Here is a 15,492-nt window from a genome sequence, read left to right on the forward strand (position 1 = left end):
CTTCAACAAAAGTAATGAGGTTTGCAAAAGGGGTGGGTTGATGAGAAAGATGAGTTTTGTTTTGGACATATTGAGTATGAGACATCTAACAGGCAGTTGAGCTTGAAGCTTAGGAGAAAAATCAACTTGATATATAGATCTATTACTCATCTGTATCGGTATTCATTAAACCCGTAGGAGTTGATGAGACCACTAAAAGCAGAGATGTGGAGAAAGAAGAGGGCCCAGGACAGAGTCTTGGGGGGGCAACATCTGTAGGTATAGTCCATATTAATTTTAGTGCCTTCCTTCTGAGATTATCTCCATTTTATTTTGTATGGTTGGTGGTGGTTGTCCTTCATTGTCAAAGAGGACCAAAATGACATTACAGTGTTAGAGTCAAGTTACATTGTGTCTGACTGTGGCTTTTCAGACTAATACGAGTTTGTAATGCTCTACCACAAGTTGGGCACAAATAGCTTATGTGAACATTTAAGGTGGATTCTATAAATTTGCATCTCAAGTTTCTTTTGAGCTGCTGCAAATTCTGCTTTCCTTATAGAGCACAGCACCTTCTTTGATGTGGGCATGCCATGCTGGGCAGTCCTTTGCCAGTATCTCCAATGTCATGCAATCAATTCCAAAGTTCTTCAGAGAGATTTTGTATGTATGCGTTTTACATGTTGTCTCCCTATTAGACTGTGAACTACTTGAGAAAAAGGACTGTTTTTTGCCTTTCTTTGTATTCCTAGTGCTTAACACAGTGCCTGTCACATAGTAGGCGCTTAATAAATGCTTGTTGATTGATTTTGTATTCATTAGCTTCTTAATAGTTTAGAAGAATGTATCTAATGAACAATGAGATGTTACTGAAATGTAGGTAAGGATTCATTATTGACACCCATTATGTTCCAAACTTATATTACAATGGCATATCCTTTTTAGAACAGTCACTTCCATTTCATGAAATAGGATTTGAACTGTCTGTATTATATACTTAATTATAATTTACAGAAATTTAGATTTTTGTGAGTGTGTGTACATGCGTGTGTGCTTGCACATTTTAAGTTTTTTAGAGCTTAGTAAATGAAATAGTGCAAAACTTATCATTTTAGACACCCTGTGGTAAAAATCCTGGCCATCTTGACATTGACCTTCTTTGACCCCCTCCTCTGTTTACTCAGATACTCTTGATAGTTGGTTCCAGGTCTGATGATCTTGATCCCCCTGACATTTTGGGAATTTTTGAAACTTATCTTTAGATGTAGACCTATTCTAGCACATACTCTGGGTGTTGTTCAACCTTCAACCCTAAACTTGGCCAGGATCAGATTCATACCTTCATATCATGGAGGCTAGCCTAAAGCCAAGGAAAACCCCTTTAGATCCATTATATATATCGTACTTATATTTATAGGAACAGGGAGAGGAAAGCAGGGCATCTTACTAGGCATTCTCTTAATTTAACACTTCATGGATCTGTTTTTATCCATGTGCACTCCCTCTATCACTATGAGTTTCTGAGCTGAAGGAAAAGTCACTGGCAGGGGGGCGGGAATGGCAGCTGGTGGTTTCACAGTTATCCTAGGGGCTTCTTATTCCTTAAAAAGCTTCATTGAGAATGTTGAGGCTCTGCTTTGGGCCTCTGTAGAAAAAAGATGCTGCAGCTTGAAGGTGTTTCATCCAAGTTGGAACTGCCCAGCCCCCTGGCCATGTGGATGCTTGCTACCATGACCCTTGGAAGTGCACTGGCAGGAAGCTGGCCTATCAAAATCTGATTCAAACTGTCCTATGAACCATGGGTTCAACGGCCCAATTCTTCACCCCATGAGCCATGTATCCCTGGCAGATAAGAGAAGTGATGGTTCAGAGTTGAGTTGGAGTTATTGACTGCTACTGGGTCAAACTGTAAAAAACTCTGGGAAGATGCAGGGTCCCCCACTTTCAGTAGCTACCCTACTTAGTGGCTGCCAACCCCATCAACTATGGAAGACCTCCCCTCCAGGTTGTCCTTTATGGAGACTTCTGCTTTTTGCATTCTGGGCTTTTCTGATCTTTCAAGTGGGAAATTCAAGTGGTAGAAAGGAATTTTGGACTTGGAACAGTCAGCTTCTAGATAGGATGCAGCCAAAGCAGCTCTATAGTCAAGAAGTTCCCAACTAGGGCCACTGAGAAACCTGAGGAACAAGAAATAGATCTATTTGATGTGAACGCAGGGTGAGAATTCTCAAATCCTAACAGGCTTGTGGTCAGTGCCAGGATAACTAGACAGTGAGGAGGAAGAATCAGAAGATGAGGAAGGAGGTTATGAAAGAGAGGAAGAGAGGCAGCAGTGACGATAAAAGTTCTGGTGAAAAGAGTGGAATGGTATTGACTACCATTGTGAGCACAGGGTTTGGAAAGGAATGAAAAGACAGTGCGACTGACTAATGCTCAAAAATATTTTCCAAAATGGGGTGACAAACCTTGACGTAGACAATTTAAGAACCACTGGTTTACCTAAAAGCCATGGACCAAATTTTTTTTTTTTTTGAGAACCCAGGGTTGCCTCAACACCATAAGGCTTTACGATTAAATATATGTAACATGGATGATTGGCTACAAATGACCAGCTAGCTGTAACTCTTGACATTTTAAGAAGAGCTCTGTCCTGTTTAAAAGCCCACTCTGGCACTCTCGCTGGTGAGTGACCTATTCTAGCTCTTTAACAAACCCCATCTTTATTGCGTACCAAACAATTTTGGGATTTCTTAGAATGCCCTCTCCCATCCTCTGCCTGTTGAAATTCTTCCTACCCTTAAAGGCCTAGTTAAAATGACACCTCTGGTAAGTCTACTCTGAATTCTGTAGCCTTTGGACTTTCTTATATATCAATGTACTTTGTATTATAATTATATAGTTGTCATTTAAGCTCCTAGGGCAGGAACTAAATCTTCTCTTGTTTCTCAGAGCCTGATACAACACCAACTGCATAGTAGGTGCTTAATAAATAATGGTTGAATTTGAAAAAGAAAGTAGTGAGTTCTTTACCACTGAAAATGTTGAGGCTAGATGAGTATGTCAAGCATCATGTACAGTGAATTCCTACATAGAATAAATCCTGTGATTCTAAGTAAACCCAGTAGCAGAAGGACCCTTACTGTTGCCATGACCTGGTATATAGAATGCAGTAGTAACATCTCACATTTGTTTAGTGCAGATGTCACTGTCTGCACTTTACAAATGAGGAAAACTGAACTTCAGTAGGGTGTGAAAAAGCTTCCCTTCACAGCTGGGGTCTGGGCTAGGATGTGAGCCAGACATTTTACTCCAAGTTCACAGCTAACTATTCTACTATATCAAAATTGAACCAAAATGCCTCAGAAGAGAACAAGCATTTCACACATGTAAAATGTTTTCTGCAATTTAAATGGCTCATTTGAATATAGAGGCTCTCTCTGCACTCAGACATAACCAAACTCTTTGTTATAGGGGAATCCAATGCCAAAATCCTGAATCACACTAAAAAAGTAATCAAACTGAAGATGAGGAGAGATACTGCATCTTCACTACATAAACCAAATACAGAAATAATAGCCAGAGAACCAGTCATCAGGAGAGTCTTTTTCATATGTGGACTGATCAAAGGATAGGAACATTAACTTGTATACTTCTTCCTTTAATATATTAGCATTTGATTTTTTAAAAATTAATTAGAACAAGACTGAATATCTGCTATGATTCTGGGTATTGCAAGGGGGTAAATGACATCTTAGTCACAAGAAGTTAAATATGGGGAAGAGCTTGAGAGAAATTACACCCCTCCAAAAAGAAGCGTCTGATCAAAAGTGGTTTCTTGTAGTCCTCCCTAAAATTGCTTTCTGACTGCCTCCTTTCTGTTTGTGATACATCCAGCCATGGATTCCAGAGAGCTTATTTCAGTCATTTTAGAGATGGCTTGGGCCAATACAATAGGTTCAGAAATGGGAGTGGAAATTCTACAGAATGCCCATAAGATGGTAATTCAAAGCCTCAGGTAGGATTGTGAGATTGTATTTTCTCCCTCCAGTAATTATTGCCACCCCCAAGTATACATCTTTCTTATGTCCCGTTCTGATGGTCAACTAATACCTACAACAGCCTTAATCTTATCAGAATTTTAAAAGGGTTTACACCTTGCTACCCTCCATTTTTGTTTCTTTTGGAAGTTATTTTTTGGCTATCCCCTTCTGCATCTCTCCCTGCTCTTTAGGGTTAGTGCCAAGCATCTCTTTCCTATTCTTGCGTCCTTGAGAGAATCAATTAAAAGATGTAGAACACCACCTCTCAAAAACTGGAGAGTTTTAGATTATTCTGAGATAAGTGTTTATTGAATTGAACTGAATGTGATTCAGCCCAGTAAGGCTCTGGTGAGGCTATGGGTTGTATTGATTTGGCCTAATCATATAGGAGGGCTTTTTTTTTTTTTTTTTTTTTTTGATGTACAACCCTTAGGAACACCTGGAAGTGTGCTTCTGTAGAAAAAATGCTGGGTTTGCCATGAAATATTCCTGGCTACCAGTACTATCAATCTCAGTATTGGCATTTATAGGCCTTTCATTCAATATGGATTTATTAAACACCTACTATATGTAGCTATTTATGCTAGGCTCTCACAATACAAATATAGAAACAGCAAATACTTTTTCATTGTCAGAGACTACATATTGACACAGTGTTTTCCCTCTTTTAATTATATTTATCCTGTATATAGCTTGTTTTGTATATGTTTGTTTACTTTTTCTCCACTCCATTAGATTCTGAGTTCCTTGATGGCAGAGAATGTCCTTGGCCTCTTTTTGTATCCTCAGTGCCTGGCACATAAGTAGGTGCTTAATAAATATTTATTGAATGAATACAAAAAAAATACAAGATAGTTAAATACAGTATTTTGGAAGATCCAGAAAGACTTCATGGAGATGGTACTTTGTTCTACAACAGAATAAAACAACAGATAGAATGCTAGATGTGGGAATCATAAAGACCTGAGTTCTAATCCAGCCCCAGATAACTCACTAAATGTTTGGTGGCCCTGGTCAAGTCACTTGAACTTCTCAGCTTCCCCCATCAGTTTGGTTGTATTGTAAAGGACATGGAAGAAGGGTTGTGCAGAATGGAATAAGGTAAGCTGGGGCTAAATAGTGCAGAGCTTTGTCTAGTACAGTAGGAAACCCTATTCTCGGGTCCTGGCATAAATTGTTCTTAAGCTAACATCTTCTAATGTATCACAGGATACATACACATATCACTCTGTTGTAGCTTTTCTGATTTACTGTTTCTGACAACGGCCTTGTCATAATTTTTTTTCCTCTAGGGAAAAGTTAAAAATTGGATGTTGTCAGCTGGCCCAGATGGAATTCACTATGCAGCAGTGCAATGCCTCTGTGTATATGGAAGCCAAAAATCGGGGGTGGTCTGAAGATATGTTCAACTACAGAACTTGTTAAATGTTTTTTTCCTGAATTCTTTATTTATGAGTTGGACTGGTTGAAATAACAGTATAATGTCATTTTTGTTTTGTTGTGAAGTCTACTTTTGAGCCAAACCCCAAACTGGACCAAGAATGGTGTCCAGGTTTTCATATTTGATTGCCTTTTCCTGAAACAGCCGAGACTTGACAAAAGCTTAGTGCTCACCCTCGGACAAATGCTACTGTGTAGGTTCAGTTCTTCTGGAGCTACCAGCATCCCCTACTCCTATCCCTAGATTACACAGATGGGATAATGGTGGCTTTTCAGCAGTCATCGCAGTCTGAACTTGCCCTAAGTCAGGTTATGTTGTCATGAGTATCTACTTTTAGTTCAATCAGACACGGGACCAGGCATATAAAATTCAATCCCAACATGGCCACATCCCACAAACTGAACTTAAGCCACCAGGACTGTTTGAGCTAGGTTTACCCTGCAGGCCAGGGAACTAATACACATTTTGATATAGCCTTTAACAGGCCGATTCTTGGTTAAGACAAAAAGCATCTATTTTGGGGTCATTTTGCTGCTTTCAGTTCCTACCCCAAGGCAATGAAGTTGAGCTTCAACTCTAACTCTACCTCTTCCAATCTTCAGTTCTTGCATCCTTTATTTCTAGGAGAGGGTTTGTATTTTCCCCTGAAATGCAAGTCTGCCCTAGTTTATCGTTTTAGCAGTGTTAGCTCTTGGCTGAAACTCAACATCTAGTCTTCTGCATTATTCATTTGTACAATGAATTGGAAATGTATTCTAACATTTGGTAACAATTCCAACTTAGGCATTCTATTCCAAATACATATATATGTCGTCTTTATTTTAGAAAAATTAAAATAAATTTTTTTTTTGGTAAATTTAAATGTTTCTTGCTTTACTTTAAAAGTCGTATAAGGGACAGGAAGGGACCTTAAGTTGCTAGTTAGGGTAGCATTTTCAAATATAAAAACAGGACTTGTAAATGTTTCTACTCCAAATACCCAGTTTTGCCATGGCTTTAAAAGAAGCATCTTAATTTGGTTCCTTGGTTCATGTGTTTAATGGAAGTGGCTGAAACCAAGCTTTTACTTTGACAGTTTTCATTAACTTCAAAATATTTAAACCTATGCACACCTAAGTATACATAACCAGGATAGTTGTCTAAGGTCCATTTCAGGAATATGGAGCAGTCAGAAGACATAAGGCTACTTATATCACAATCACAGGCAATCTGATATAATCTGAATACTAGTATAATATGGATTTGAATCCTAGTTTTGTTACCACCTGTGTAATGTTGGGCAAGTCATTTAAATGTTCTTTCAAATTAGGATCTTTTTTATCTTTAAATGCTGTGAATGAAAGGATTTGGAGTTAAAAGGGACTTAACATCATCTAATCCAATTTCTTAATTTTGTAGGTTTAAAGACATTGAAACAAATTCCCTTTGCTTTTATTATGTCACAGCTAGATGAGAATTGAGGTTGTCATTCTAGAATTAGGGATGCCTACTATCCTTTCCATTCTCAGATGAAATAGCATAGATGCCTGTCCTAAACATGAATTGGGCAGGGGAGAGATACAGTTTTCTTAAACATTATCAAGTTTTACCTTCCTCATTCTTCTAAGCATTCATCAGAAACTAAGGAAATAATACACAAACAACAGTGTTCTGATATTAATCCCATGGTACAAGGATTTCCTGCAAGGTACCTTTAATGTGTTTGCATCAGCAGTAAAGCATTAGAAAGTGCCAATTTTGGCACCTTAAGTTAGATGTGTAGCACTACACATTAGACACCAAGTATCCCAAGTTTATCCATATGAACAAAAACATAGTTCAGCTTGAGGTTGTTTTCAAAAACCTAGTAGAGTGTGCATTAAATATTTCATGAGCAAGGGCTGCCATTTTTGATTAATTGTACTGTTCAAGATGAACGATTTATTTTGAAAAGAAAACATTTTACTATCTTTCACTTAGTTTAAATGAATCTTGTACAAAACACACCCTCCTCAACCCAAGTCAGAATACTTAAAAGTCAGAATTATTTTCACCTATTGTAATCACAGCTATGTTACTGTTCAGAACCCTATTCAAATAATGAAAGTGTTGTATACAAAAACAGTATTGCAGCTGAGGCCAAAGCTTAGAAGTTGGCATTCTAGGAGTTGAAGGGAAGTGTCCCTCTCAGCACATTCTAAGACTCTCCCTCTGCTTCAATAATTTGAATCTGCCATTTTTCACATCAACAGATAAAAGTACTCTGCTGAGAATATAAAAATTTTTTTATAAAAAGGCAATCATAAAAGATTAAATTTTGGTAGGCATGTCAGCTTTCTTATTAAAAAAAAAAAGAACCATTGTAATATATTTAAATAAAGACTTTTTTGTTAAGATTGTTCCAGTTACTGAAAAGGGGCCTGAAAAAAAATTGCTGACATCCCAATACCTTACCCCCTCTTGCCCCCATAAAACACATTCAAAGGAGAAAGTTATTTCATGTGCAAATTGGCAAAACAAATGTGGAGGAGAGGGAAACTCTTGAAATGATATGCCCAATCAATTCTTAGTTTATTTTTTTTTTAACAATGTCAACTTCCAAAAAGATAAAGTAACCAAAAAAAATTCTAAAAATACACAAAACAAACCTTCATGTTGGCATTCTTTTCAAATAAACACAAAAAAATTATGTACAGCACATATTATAGTATGCAATATGCAAAAGCTTTTTGTTGCTGTTAGCAACTTCTATATACCCTCCCCCACCCCCAGCCCCACCCTATTCACAACTGTACCTCTACTAAACACAATTACATCACTAAGCCTGTTAGTTTGGAAAGGGCCTTAAATTTGTTAAAATTGGAAGATCCTGGTATAGGGGCTCCATTCATTTGACTCAGGGTTGTAGACTTCCACAGTAGTCAGGAACTCATTGCCATCAAATCCTCCCACTGCATAAATGGTCTTCCCCACGGCAACAATGCCAGCGTTGCTCCTTGGTGAAGTCATGTTTCCCATTATCTTCCATTCATTTCTAGCCGGATCATACATCTCTACACAACTGACAGCATGAGAACCATCAAAGCCTCCACCAACAAAAAGCTTTCCTAAAAGAGAAATGTCGATAAGACTATCAATATGAGCAAATACAAAGGAGTAAAAGTACAGATACCAGAGACACAATGAACAAAAATCTGAAGGGATGCCAGAATCTTAGCAATTCAAATGTGTTACTGTTTTAAGTTACGGGTTTTTTGAAAGTGATCCTTCTTTACTTAATGTATGTCAGACTACTAAAGTGATCAATTCAAGTTTGTGTATTATTATGCATTTTAGAAGGGTGACAATGAAATTAAAGAGTCCAAAGAAGAACCAAAAATTCCTGAGGAAATGTTAGAGGGCTTGTTTAGTCTAAAATAGGTTAGATCACATACAGAAACTGAATAGGAGAAAAAACAGAATTTACAGGTAGTAGGCCAGTTAGACTGAGAAAAACCACAGACACTACTGGATGCTTAAGACATTAACCTTCATCATATGATTTCATACAATTCTCTTTCCCATTGGGGCTAGGCATATTAACTCCTGGATTATGTTGTATGTTCTTTGACATTCTAAATTATATTACTTTAAAAAGTGAATTCTATCAATCCAAATCCTAAACAGTTCTTTATGACTGACACACAAAACTACAATAGACCTGCAGCCTAAAGAGTTAACCAAAATATATACATGTATGCACATATGTATGTATATATTTGGTTAACTATTATATATACATATATACACATATATTTACATATATCTAGATATATATTTATAGATAGATATAATTCCAGTCCTTGGTGTACTCTCTACTCACAATCTAATACAACTAGAAAACTTGTATAAATAATTCAAACAAGGAATAAGGAAGTTTCTATTTTCAACTTTGATGAAAAGGTTCTTATAATGACTCACATTACTCCTATACATAAAATTAGGATATAAATTTTCTTGGATTGTATTATTCATGCTATAAATTATTATGTTCTCACAAACTCATCCACTATGTTATAATCTAGTCTCCAGGTAGAGCTGTATCTTTTGCTCCTTTGTGATTATATATTATCATTATGATAAGGTATCTCTAGATAACTCTAAGATGAGTTATCTATTGTTTCTGTAAAGGATGTGTCACTTTTTTTCATTCTCAATTTCTATAAAAAATGCTGAAACGTGTATTCTTTAATATTCCCATTCACAAGGCAAGCCATTTAAATTTGTTTATCTTCCTACTCACCTACCATCAAAGTATATTATTTCTCAGTTTGTACCTCTTGACAAATTGGTATATTATTGCCTCATCTGAAATTATAATTTTGTTCCCTTTCTTCATTTTACTCTGCATGTGCTCATATGCCATTTTAAAATCACAACTCACTTATGAAATTACTAAATGTTATTCCAAAATGAGAAAGCATTAAGGTCTTTTTATAAGAAAGTTTCTCCTACAACAAAGAACTAATCAAATTAATGGCTCTTTAAAAATCTATCTTCATATTGAAATTTGTAGTTATTTTACATATGTAATAGTGGGAGATATGGAAATTATATCACGAGAAATACGAAAAGAAGGTTAACGTATTTTAAATAAAGAATTTTTTTGAAATTTCTGGAGCATTCTTTTGTTTTTAAATTTGAATTATAAAAATTGTCTGAATCTATGGAACTTTCGGAAGCTACTAGACTTAAGGTACCAAGTTTACTCACATATACATAACCAGAGAGTTGGATGAGACCCGGCATCCAACCCAAGTACAAAAGGAAACTCCCTTATAACACGTAGTCAGAGTCAACAAAGAGTTTTTGCTTCTTTGAGAGTTGGTTACGGGGAACTAATTTCATTGGTATTTACCTATGATCACTGACATCTTGGTGGAAAGGAAAAACACTCACCATTATGAACAGCTACTCCAGCTCCCCGTCTAGCCACATTCATTGGTGCAATCAGTGTCCAGGTGTTATTTTCTGGATTGTAGCGTTCCACTGTGTTCAAGCAGTTCCAAGACTCAGCTCCTCCAATTATGTATAAATAACCACTAAGTTCACATACTGCTGATTGGTGTCTGCCTACAAAGAGAAGTTAAACTAGTGTTATTACCTAGTTACTCAAACTCTTAACATTCATACATTTACTACACTGGGAATTCATTTCAAAGGAACCCAAGTAAATCTGCTTAAAATATGAATACCACCAACTTACGAATGTTGAGGGGAGCACAGCTGGTCCATGACTTTGTTACAGGATCAAACACATCACAATTTTTCAGTCCTTTCTGGCCATATGGATCAGAGCCACCAAGGATGTACAGTTTTCCATTCAAAGCACAGACCCCTATATTCCAGTTGTTGGGAGAGGAAGGAAAAAAAAGCAATTATATGCTATTTTAAAATTCTTAATTATCCAAAACTCTCAAACCCCTGGACAAAAAGAATGTACCTGCATTACAGCGGTTGGTTCTCAATTCAGGAACTTGAGTCCAATCGTCTATGTTTGGATCATACATCTCTCCACAACTCAGGTCATCAGAGTGGCCATTTGAACCACCTACCACATAGAGCTGGCCCTAGGAAACAATAAGGAAATTATTTCAGTCTTACCTGTTTGAAAATTCAACTAACTCAAGACTATACAATTTCAATCAATTCCCAAATCACAAGGAAAGTTAAACAAATAATAGTCTCTTCCATATATTGTGGGATCAACTCAATTACCATTAATACTGCCATTTGAAACCGGGCTCTTGGTGTTCTCATGGGAGCCAGGAAGGACCAATGATCTGTACGTGGATCATAGCATTCAACTGTGCGAAGACATTCTTCTCTATTATAGCCACCTGAAAGGATGATAAAAGATTTACAATTCTGAACTAAAAATCAGAATAAAAGGGGAAAATCAACTCATTTATATTCCCACACCAGTTAGATTGTTTTTTAAATCAGAACCTCAACTAATGACTGCTGGGCAAAAGGCAAGAGCATTTACTTCCCTCCACAGGCAAGAGTGGGCATATCCAGAGTAAATTAAGAGGAAGCAGTAAATAAACATCCTTGACCACCAATGGGATTCAGCTTTCATTAGCAATATCCCTAATAGCTTAATACCCTAATATCTATTATAAACTTTGCTAGGCTTCTAAATATAAATGTTTCTAGGTAAGTAACTTACCTGCAGCTATCAGTTTGCCATTCAGTTCAGCTGTTCCTAGACCAGACCGAGCATACTGCATGGGAGACATAGGCTTTTCTACTGGGCCATCTGGTTGTAATTCAAAACTTAAACTTTTAATCAGTCGTGGAGTACTTGTTGGTGAACTCTGTGGACTGCTGCGTCCATGAAGAAAAATTACACAGAATACACCATCCAGCACAGCAAGACACAAGTAAGTATTATCTGCAAGCACAAGAACTTGGCATTAAAAATTCTACATCTAAACAAACATGGCCCCCAAACAGGTGAGACAACACCCCCTACTCCTTTCTTTGCAGAAACATGGGGAGGTCCACTTGTGTGGAACACAGATTTTCAGACTTTCTAAATGTATGTCATCAATTTTGCTTGTTTTCACTTCCTCTTTTTTCTTCTTTAGGGAAAAAATATTATGTGGGATGGCTTTCTGAGGAGAAAGGATACTGGGAGAAATTTTGGCAATAAAGAAAACTTTAAAATTTTATTTAAAACCTCATCTACTTGTAATTTCAGTTTTGAAATCCATTGTCTGTACATACTATTAAAGTAATGTTAAGATGAAATAATATAAATATTAACAATTACTTTGGAGGGAAAGTTTTTTCCTCCCTTTCAAACCACTAAGAAAATTGTGCTACTCAATAGGGCAGTCCATCAATTTTCATACACTTACTTGAAGTCTTTTCTGAAGCAACGATTTTCCATTCATGTTTAGGGCTTTGTACCGTAGCATTTGGAGAAGAAACACATCCAGTTGAACTGCTACTTATCTGCTTGTGGCCATTCTCACGTGGTGGCTTTTTCTGCAAAATCAAAAGGGAGCTACAGAAACCTAGCCAAAGACCACACACACTGAACTGCCTCTGTTCTGTTGAGCCATTATGAGGGAAAATATGTGATTCCAAAATCTATGACCTATGTATGTCATTTTTAGCACACCTAAATTAAAAAAAATAAACAAAAAACAACCCACTTTCTAAACACTGACAACTTTACTTGCATACCTAAGTAAGTGTTCACTTCATAAAAGAACCACTACATCTAAGGACAAGTTAAAAAAAACCTCAGATTTAATAATTAAGGAAATAGCTACAAATGAGAGTCTACTTAATAATTCAAATAAAGAAATATTCTGACAACTTTTTATGTTTAATACATGAAAATCTCCTTTTGGGACTGGAACAAGAGGGAGGAACCTGCGGCCTCAAGGCCACATGTCGCCCTCTAGGTCCTCAAGTGAAGTCCTTTGACTGAATCCAAACTTCATAGAACAAAAGATTTGTTCTGTAAAACTTGGACTCATTCAAAAGACTGTACCCCGAGGACCTAGAAGGTGACATGTGGCCTCGAGACTGCAGGTTCCCCACCTCTGGACTGGAAGATGCATTTGGCACACATTACTGCCTCACAACATACATTTTACAGATGTGTTAGAAGATAATGTTTCCATTCAATGAAGGAGAAACCTGTAATATTTATGCAGTGACTCTAAGGCACAATGGCAGGTAGAGTTAACAGATTTTCAAAGGAAAGACTTTAGTGAGAAGACTTGGGTTCAACTCCCAGCTCTGACTTGGGCAAATGACCTCTTTGGCCCTTATTTCTCATCTCTTAAATGAGGAATATTACTTGAAGTTCCTTTGAGCTCTAAATCTGTGATCCCAAGTATCACTGCAGCCATATACTGTCAGAGGCAAGTAATAAGCCCATCTTCCAGCAGCTAGGAACCTATATGTCAACATTATCGAGCATTATGTAAGATGGAAGCACAAATCTCATCACATCTGGAAGTTATGTCAGGAAATATGATTAAATAAGAACGTGACTCAATTTATGGACATGTGAAGTATTGCTACAAATCCACAGTAATAGTTTAAGGATCACTACAGTACACTACTTCAGCTAGCCTTAATTTTAATTTTCATGATGGTCAGAGTATAGTGTTAATGTTCTGATATAAATCTCCATAAATGAAGACATCTCATTTGACCTGATAAAATTCATAGGCTTTTCAATGACGATGACTATGCACAGCTAAAAATGCACATATAATCATTTCTTCACCCCTTGTTATCATCATCTCTATTAATTAAATAATTCAAATCTGGCCTTTCTCATTTACGTTAAGTATCTGGGATATTTGATCACTTGGAATAAAGTCTACATGTTCAGAAAATGCAACAAAAAAATAAAGAGACTGGGGATAATTAGTAAAAGTAAAAGCAATGAACTTCTAAGCAATGTGAATGAAGCAAGAGGTACACTGGAACTAACCAAGTTTCTCCACATTCATCGATTTAGAGAAAGTATACTCCTTAATATGCAAAAAGACTTTAAGTTTCATCATTTTTTAAGGTTCTGGTACCTACACACTGTCATTATAATTTGCCATTTATGACACGATCCACTTCCAAACTATGCCATTATAAGCTCACACATTAAAAGACCAAACACTACATGCTGTGAAACATGTTCAAAACTTCTTAAATATCCACACAGCCAATCACTTGCCTAGAAGGATCAAGACACCTCTTTTTATATCCTCAAGTCTGACTGCTCTCTCTACTCAACATGCTAATTTATCTTAATACAAAAACCCAATTTTTGCCATGTCACTATACTTTCATTCCTTCATTTTAAAAGCCCTTTGTCTTATCTGTACATCTTAATTCAGGGGGAAAAATCCAAATGAGACCCCAAATTGGCTATTAATTAAAACCTGGGAGTGAGAGGTATGAATTAGCACACTCCCACGTCCACAAATGTGAAGATCTCTTTCTTCCAAATACAAAGTTATGCCATAAAAAATTCTGCTACTTTCCTTTCTTTACCAGAGCAAAAGAAATTTTTAGGTGTGCTATAAAGTTTACTATCAAATTTTAACCTGCAGTTACCTCCAACTCTGCAATGTGTACCTGAACAAACTGAATGTGGTCATCATCACTGCCAAACACCTCAGCCTGTCCATCTAGTAGATTCCCATCAAGCAGCTTGTGATCAGCTGAGTAGTACAACGTTTGAACCTGCAAAACAGCAACAGAATACCCATGTGGTGGCTCTTGTCTCCATAACTACTCTCCTATTAGGTAGAATACAAAGAGTCCACAAGGGAACCTCCAGTGAGTGTGCCTCTTGATATCTCACTCTGGCAAAATCACAAATTAAAAGAAAAATACAAGTCATGGTGGTAAAAAATAAAAAAAGAAAAAAAAAGAAAAAATTAAAAAAAAAAAAATCTTCCAATACTGGCTTAAGAATCCTTGGCTTGTTCTGCTTGAAAGAAATCTTCATTTTTCATGACTCCTAATAATTATTAGCATTTCTAATATAACATTAAGAGAGAAAGCATAAAAGTACAATATACAGGATATTGAATTATATACAGATTCACAATCACATACGAGGGTCTATTTACCCCCTGAAAATAAACTCGTTTCCATATACAACAATACTTTCCTCTTGGGCAGGATGAAAAATGCCAACAAAAGTGAACTTTAAAAAAAATTCAATTCCCAAGCCCCAAAACAGAAAAAATGTGAACATGCAATACATTACTAAAGGCAGCCAAATAACAAGTGGCAATGCAGGTCAACTGAGAACATAAATAATAACACAATGTGTTGTTTTTTTTTTTCAAAGGTCTCTTAGGCTTACATCTTTAACATATTATCTAGCTTCAATGGAAATGCTACAATTGAGCAATTAATTGCAGAGTGCCCTTAAAGAAAAAAAATTTCCAAGTTTTCTTTCATTGATATTTTAGGCTTTGGGGGCGTGTGTGTGTGTGTGTGTGTGTGTGTGTGTGTGTGTGTGTGTGTGTG

At 36.6% G+C, this 15,492-nt stretch overlaps 2 protein-coding genes across 4 annotated transcripts in view; one reads left to right on the top strand and one right to left on the bottom strand.

The window, feature by feature from the left end:
- The window catches only part of SWT1 (SWT1, RNA endoribonuclease homolog), a 136,535-nt gene extending 129,771 nt beyond the window's left edge, over nucleotides 1–6,764 (top strand). For all 3 annotated transcript variants that reach the window (XM_027868561.1, XM_027868560.1, XM_027868562.1), the window contains exon 19: nucleotides 5,312–6,764. In XM_027868561.1, coding sequence (XP_027724362.1) covers nucleotides 5,312–5,444 — 133 coding nt within the window. In that variant the 3' untranslated portion in view covers nucleotides 5,445–6,764. The remainder of the gene's footprint in view (nucleotides 1–5,311) is intronic.
- Nucleotides 6,765–7,108: 344 nt separating this feature from the next.
- The window catches only part of IVNS1ABP (influenza virus NS1A binding protein), a 20,229-nt gene continuing 11,845 nt past the window's right edge, over nucleotides 7,109–15,492 (bottom strand). Inside the window, exons 8-15 of the mRNA XM_027868566.1 lie at nucleotides 14,587–14,694; nucleotides 12,345–12,474; nucleotides 11,651–11,875; nucleotides 11,197–11,318; nucleotides 10,922–11,048; nucleotides 10,685–10,816; nucleotides 10,378–10,551; nucleotides 7,109–8,546 (exon numbers count right to left, since the gene is read on the bottom strand). Coding sequence (XP_027724367.1) covers nucleotides 8,293–8,546; nucleotides 10,378–10,551; nucleotides 10,685–10,816; nucleotides 10,922–11,048; nucleotides 11,197–11,318; nucleotides 11,651–11,875; nucleotides 12,345–12,474; nucleotides 14,587–14,694 — 1,272 coding nt within the window. The 3' untranslated portion in view covers nucleotides 7,109–8,292. The remainder of the gene's footprint in view (nucleotides 8,547–10,377; nucleotides 10,552–10,684; nucleotides 10,817–10,921; nucleotides 11,049–11,196; nucleotides 11,319–11,650; nucleotides 11,876–12,344; nucleotides 12,475–14,586; nucleotides 14,695–15,492) is intronic.

Source organism: Vombatus ursinus, unplaced genomic scaffold (assembly GCF_900497805.2).
Source record: "Vombatus ursinus unplaced genomic scaffold, bare-nosed wombat genome assembly UNPS02014789.1, whole genome shotgun sequence".
NCBI classification, from domain to species: Eukaryota; Metazoa; Chordata; class Mammalia; order Diprotodontia; family Vombatidae; genus Vombatus; species Vombatus ursinus.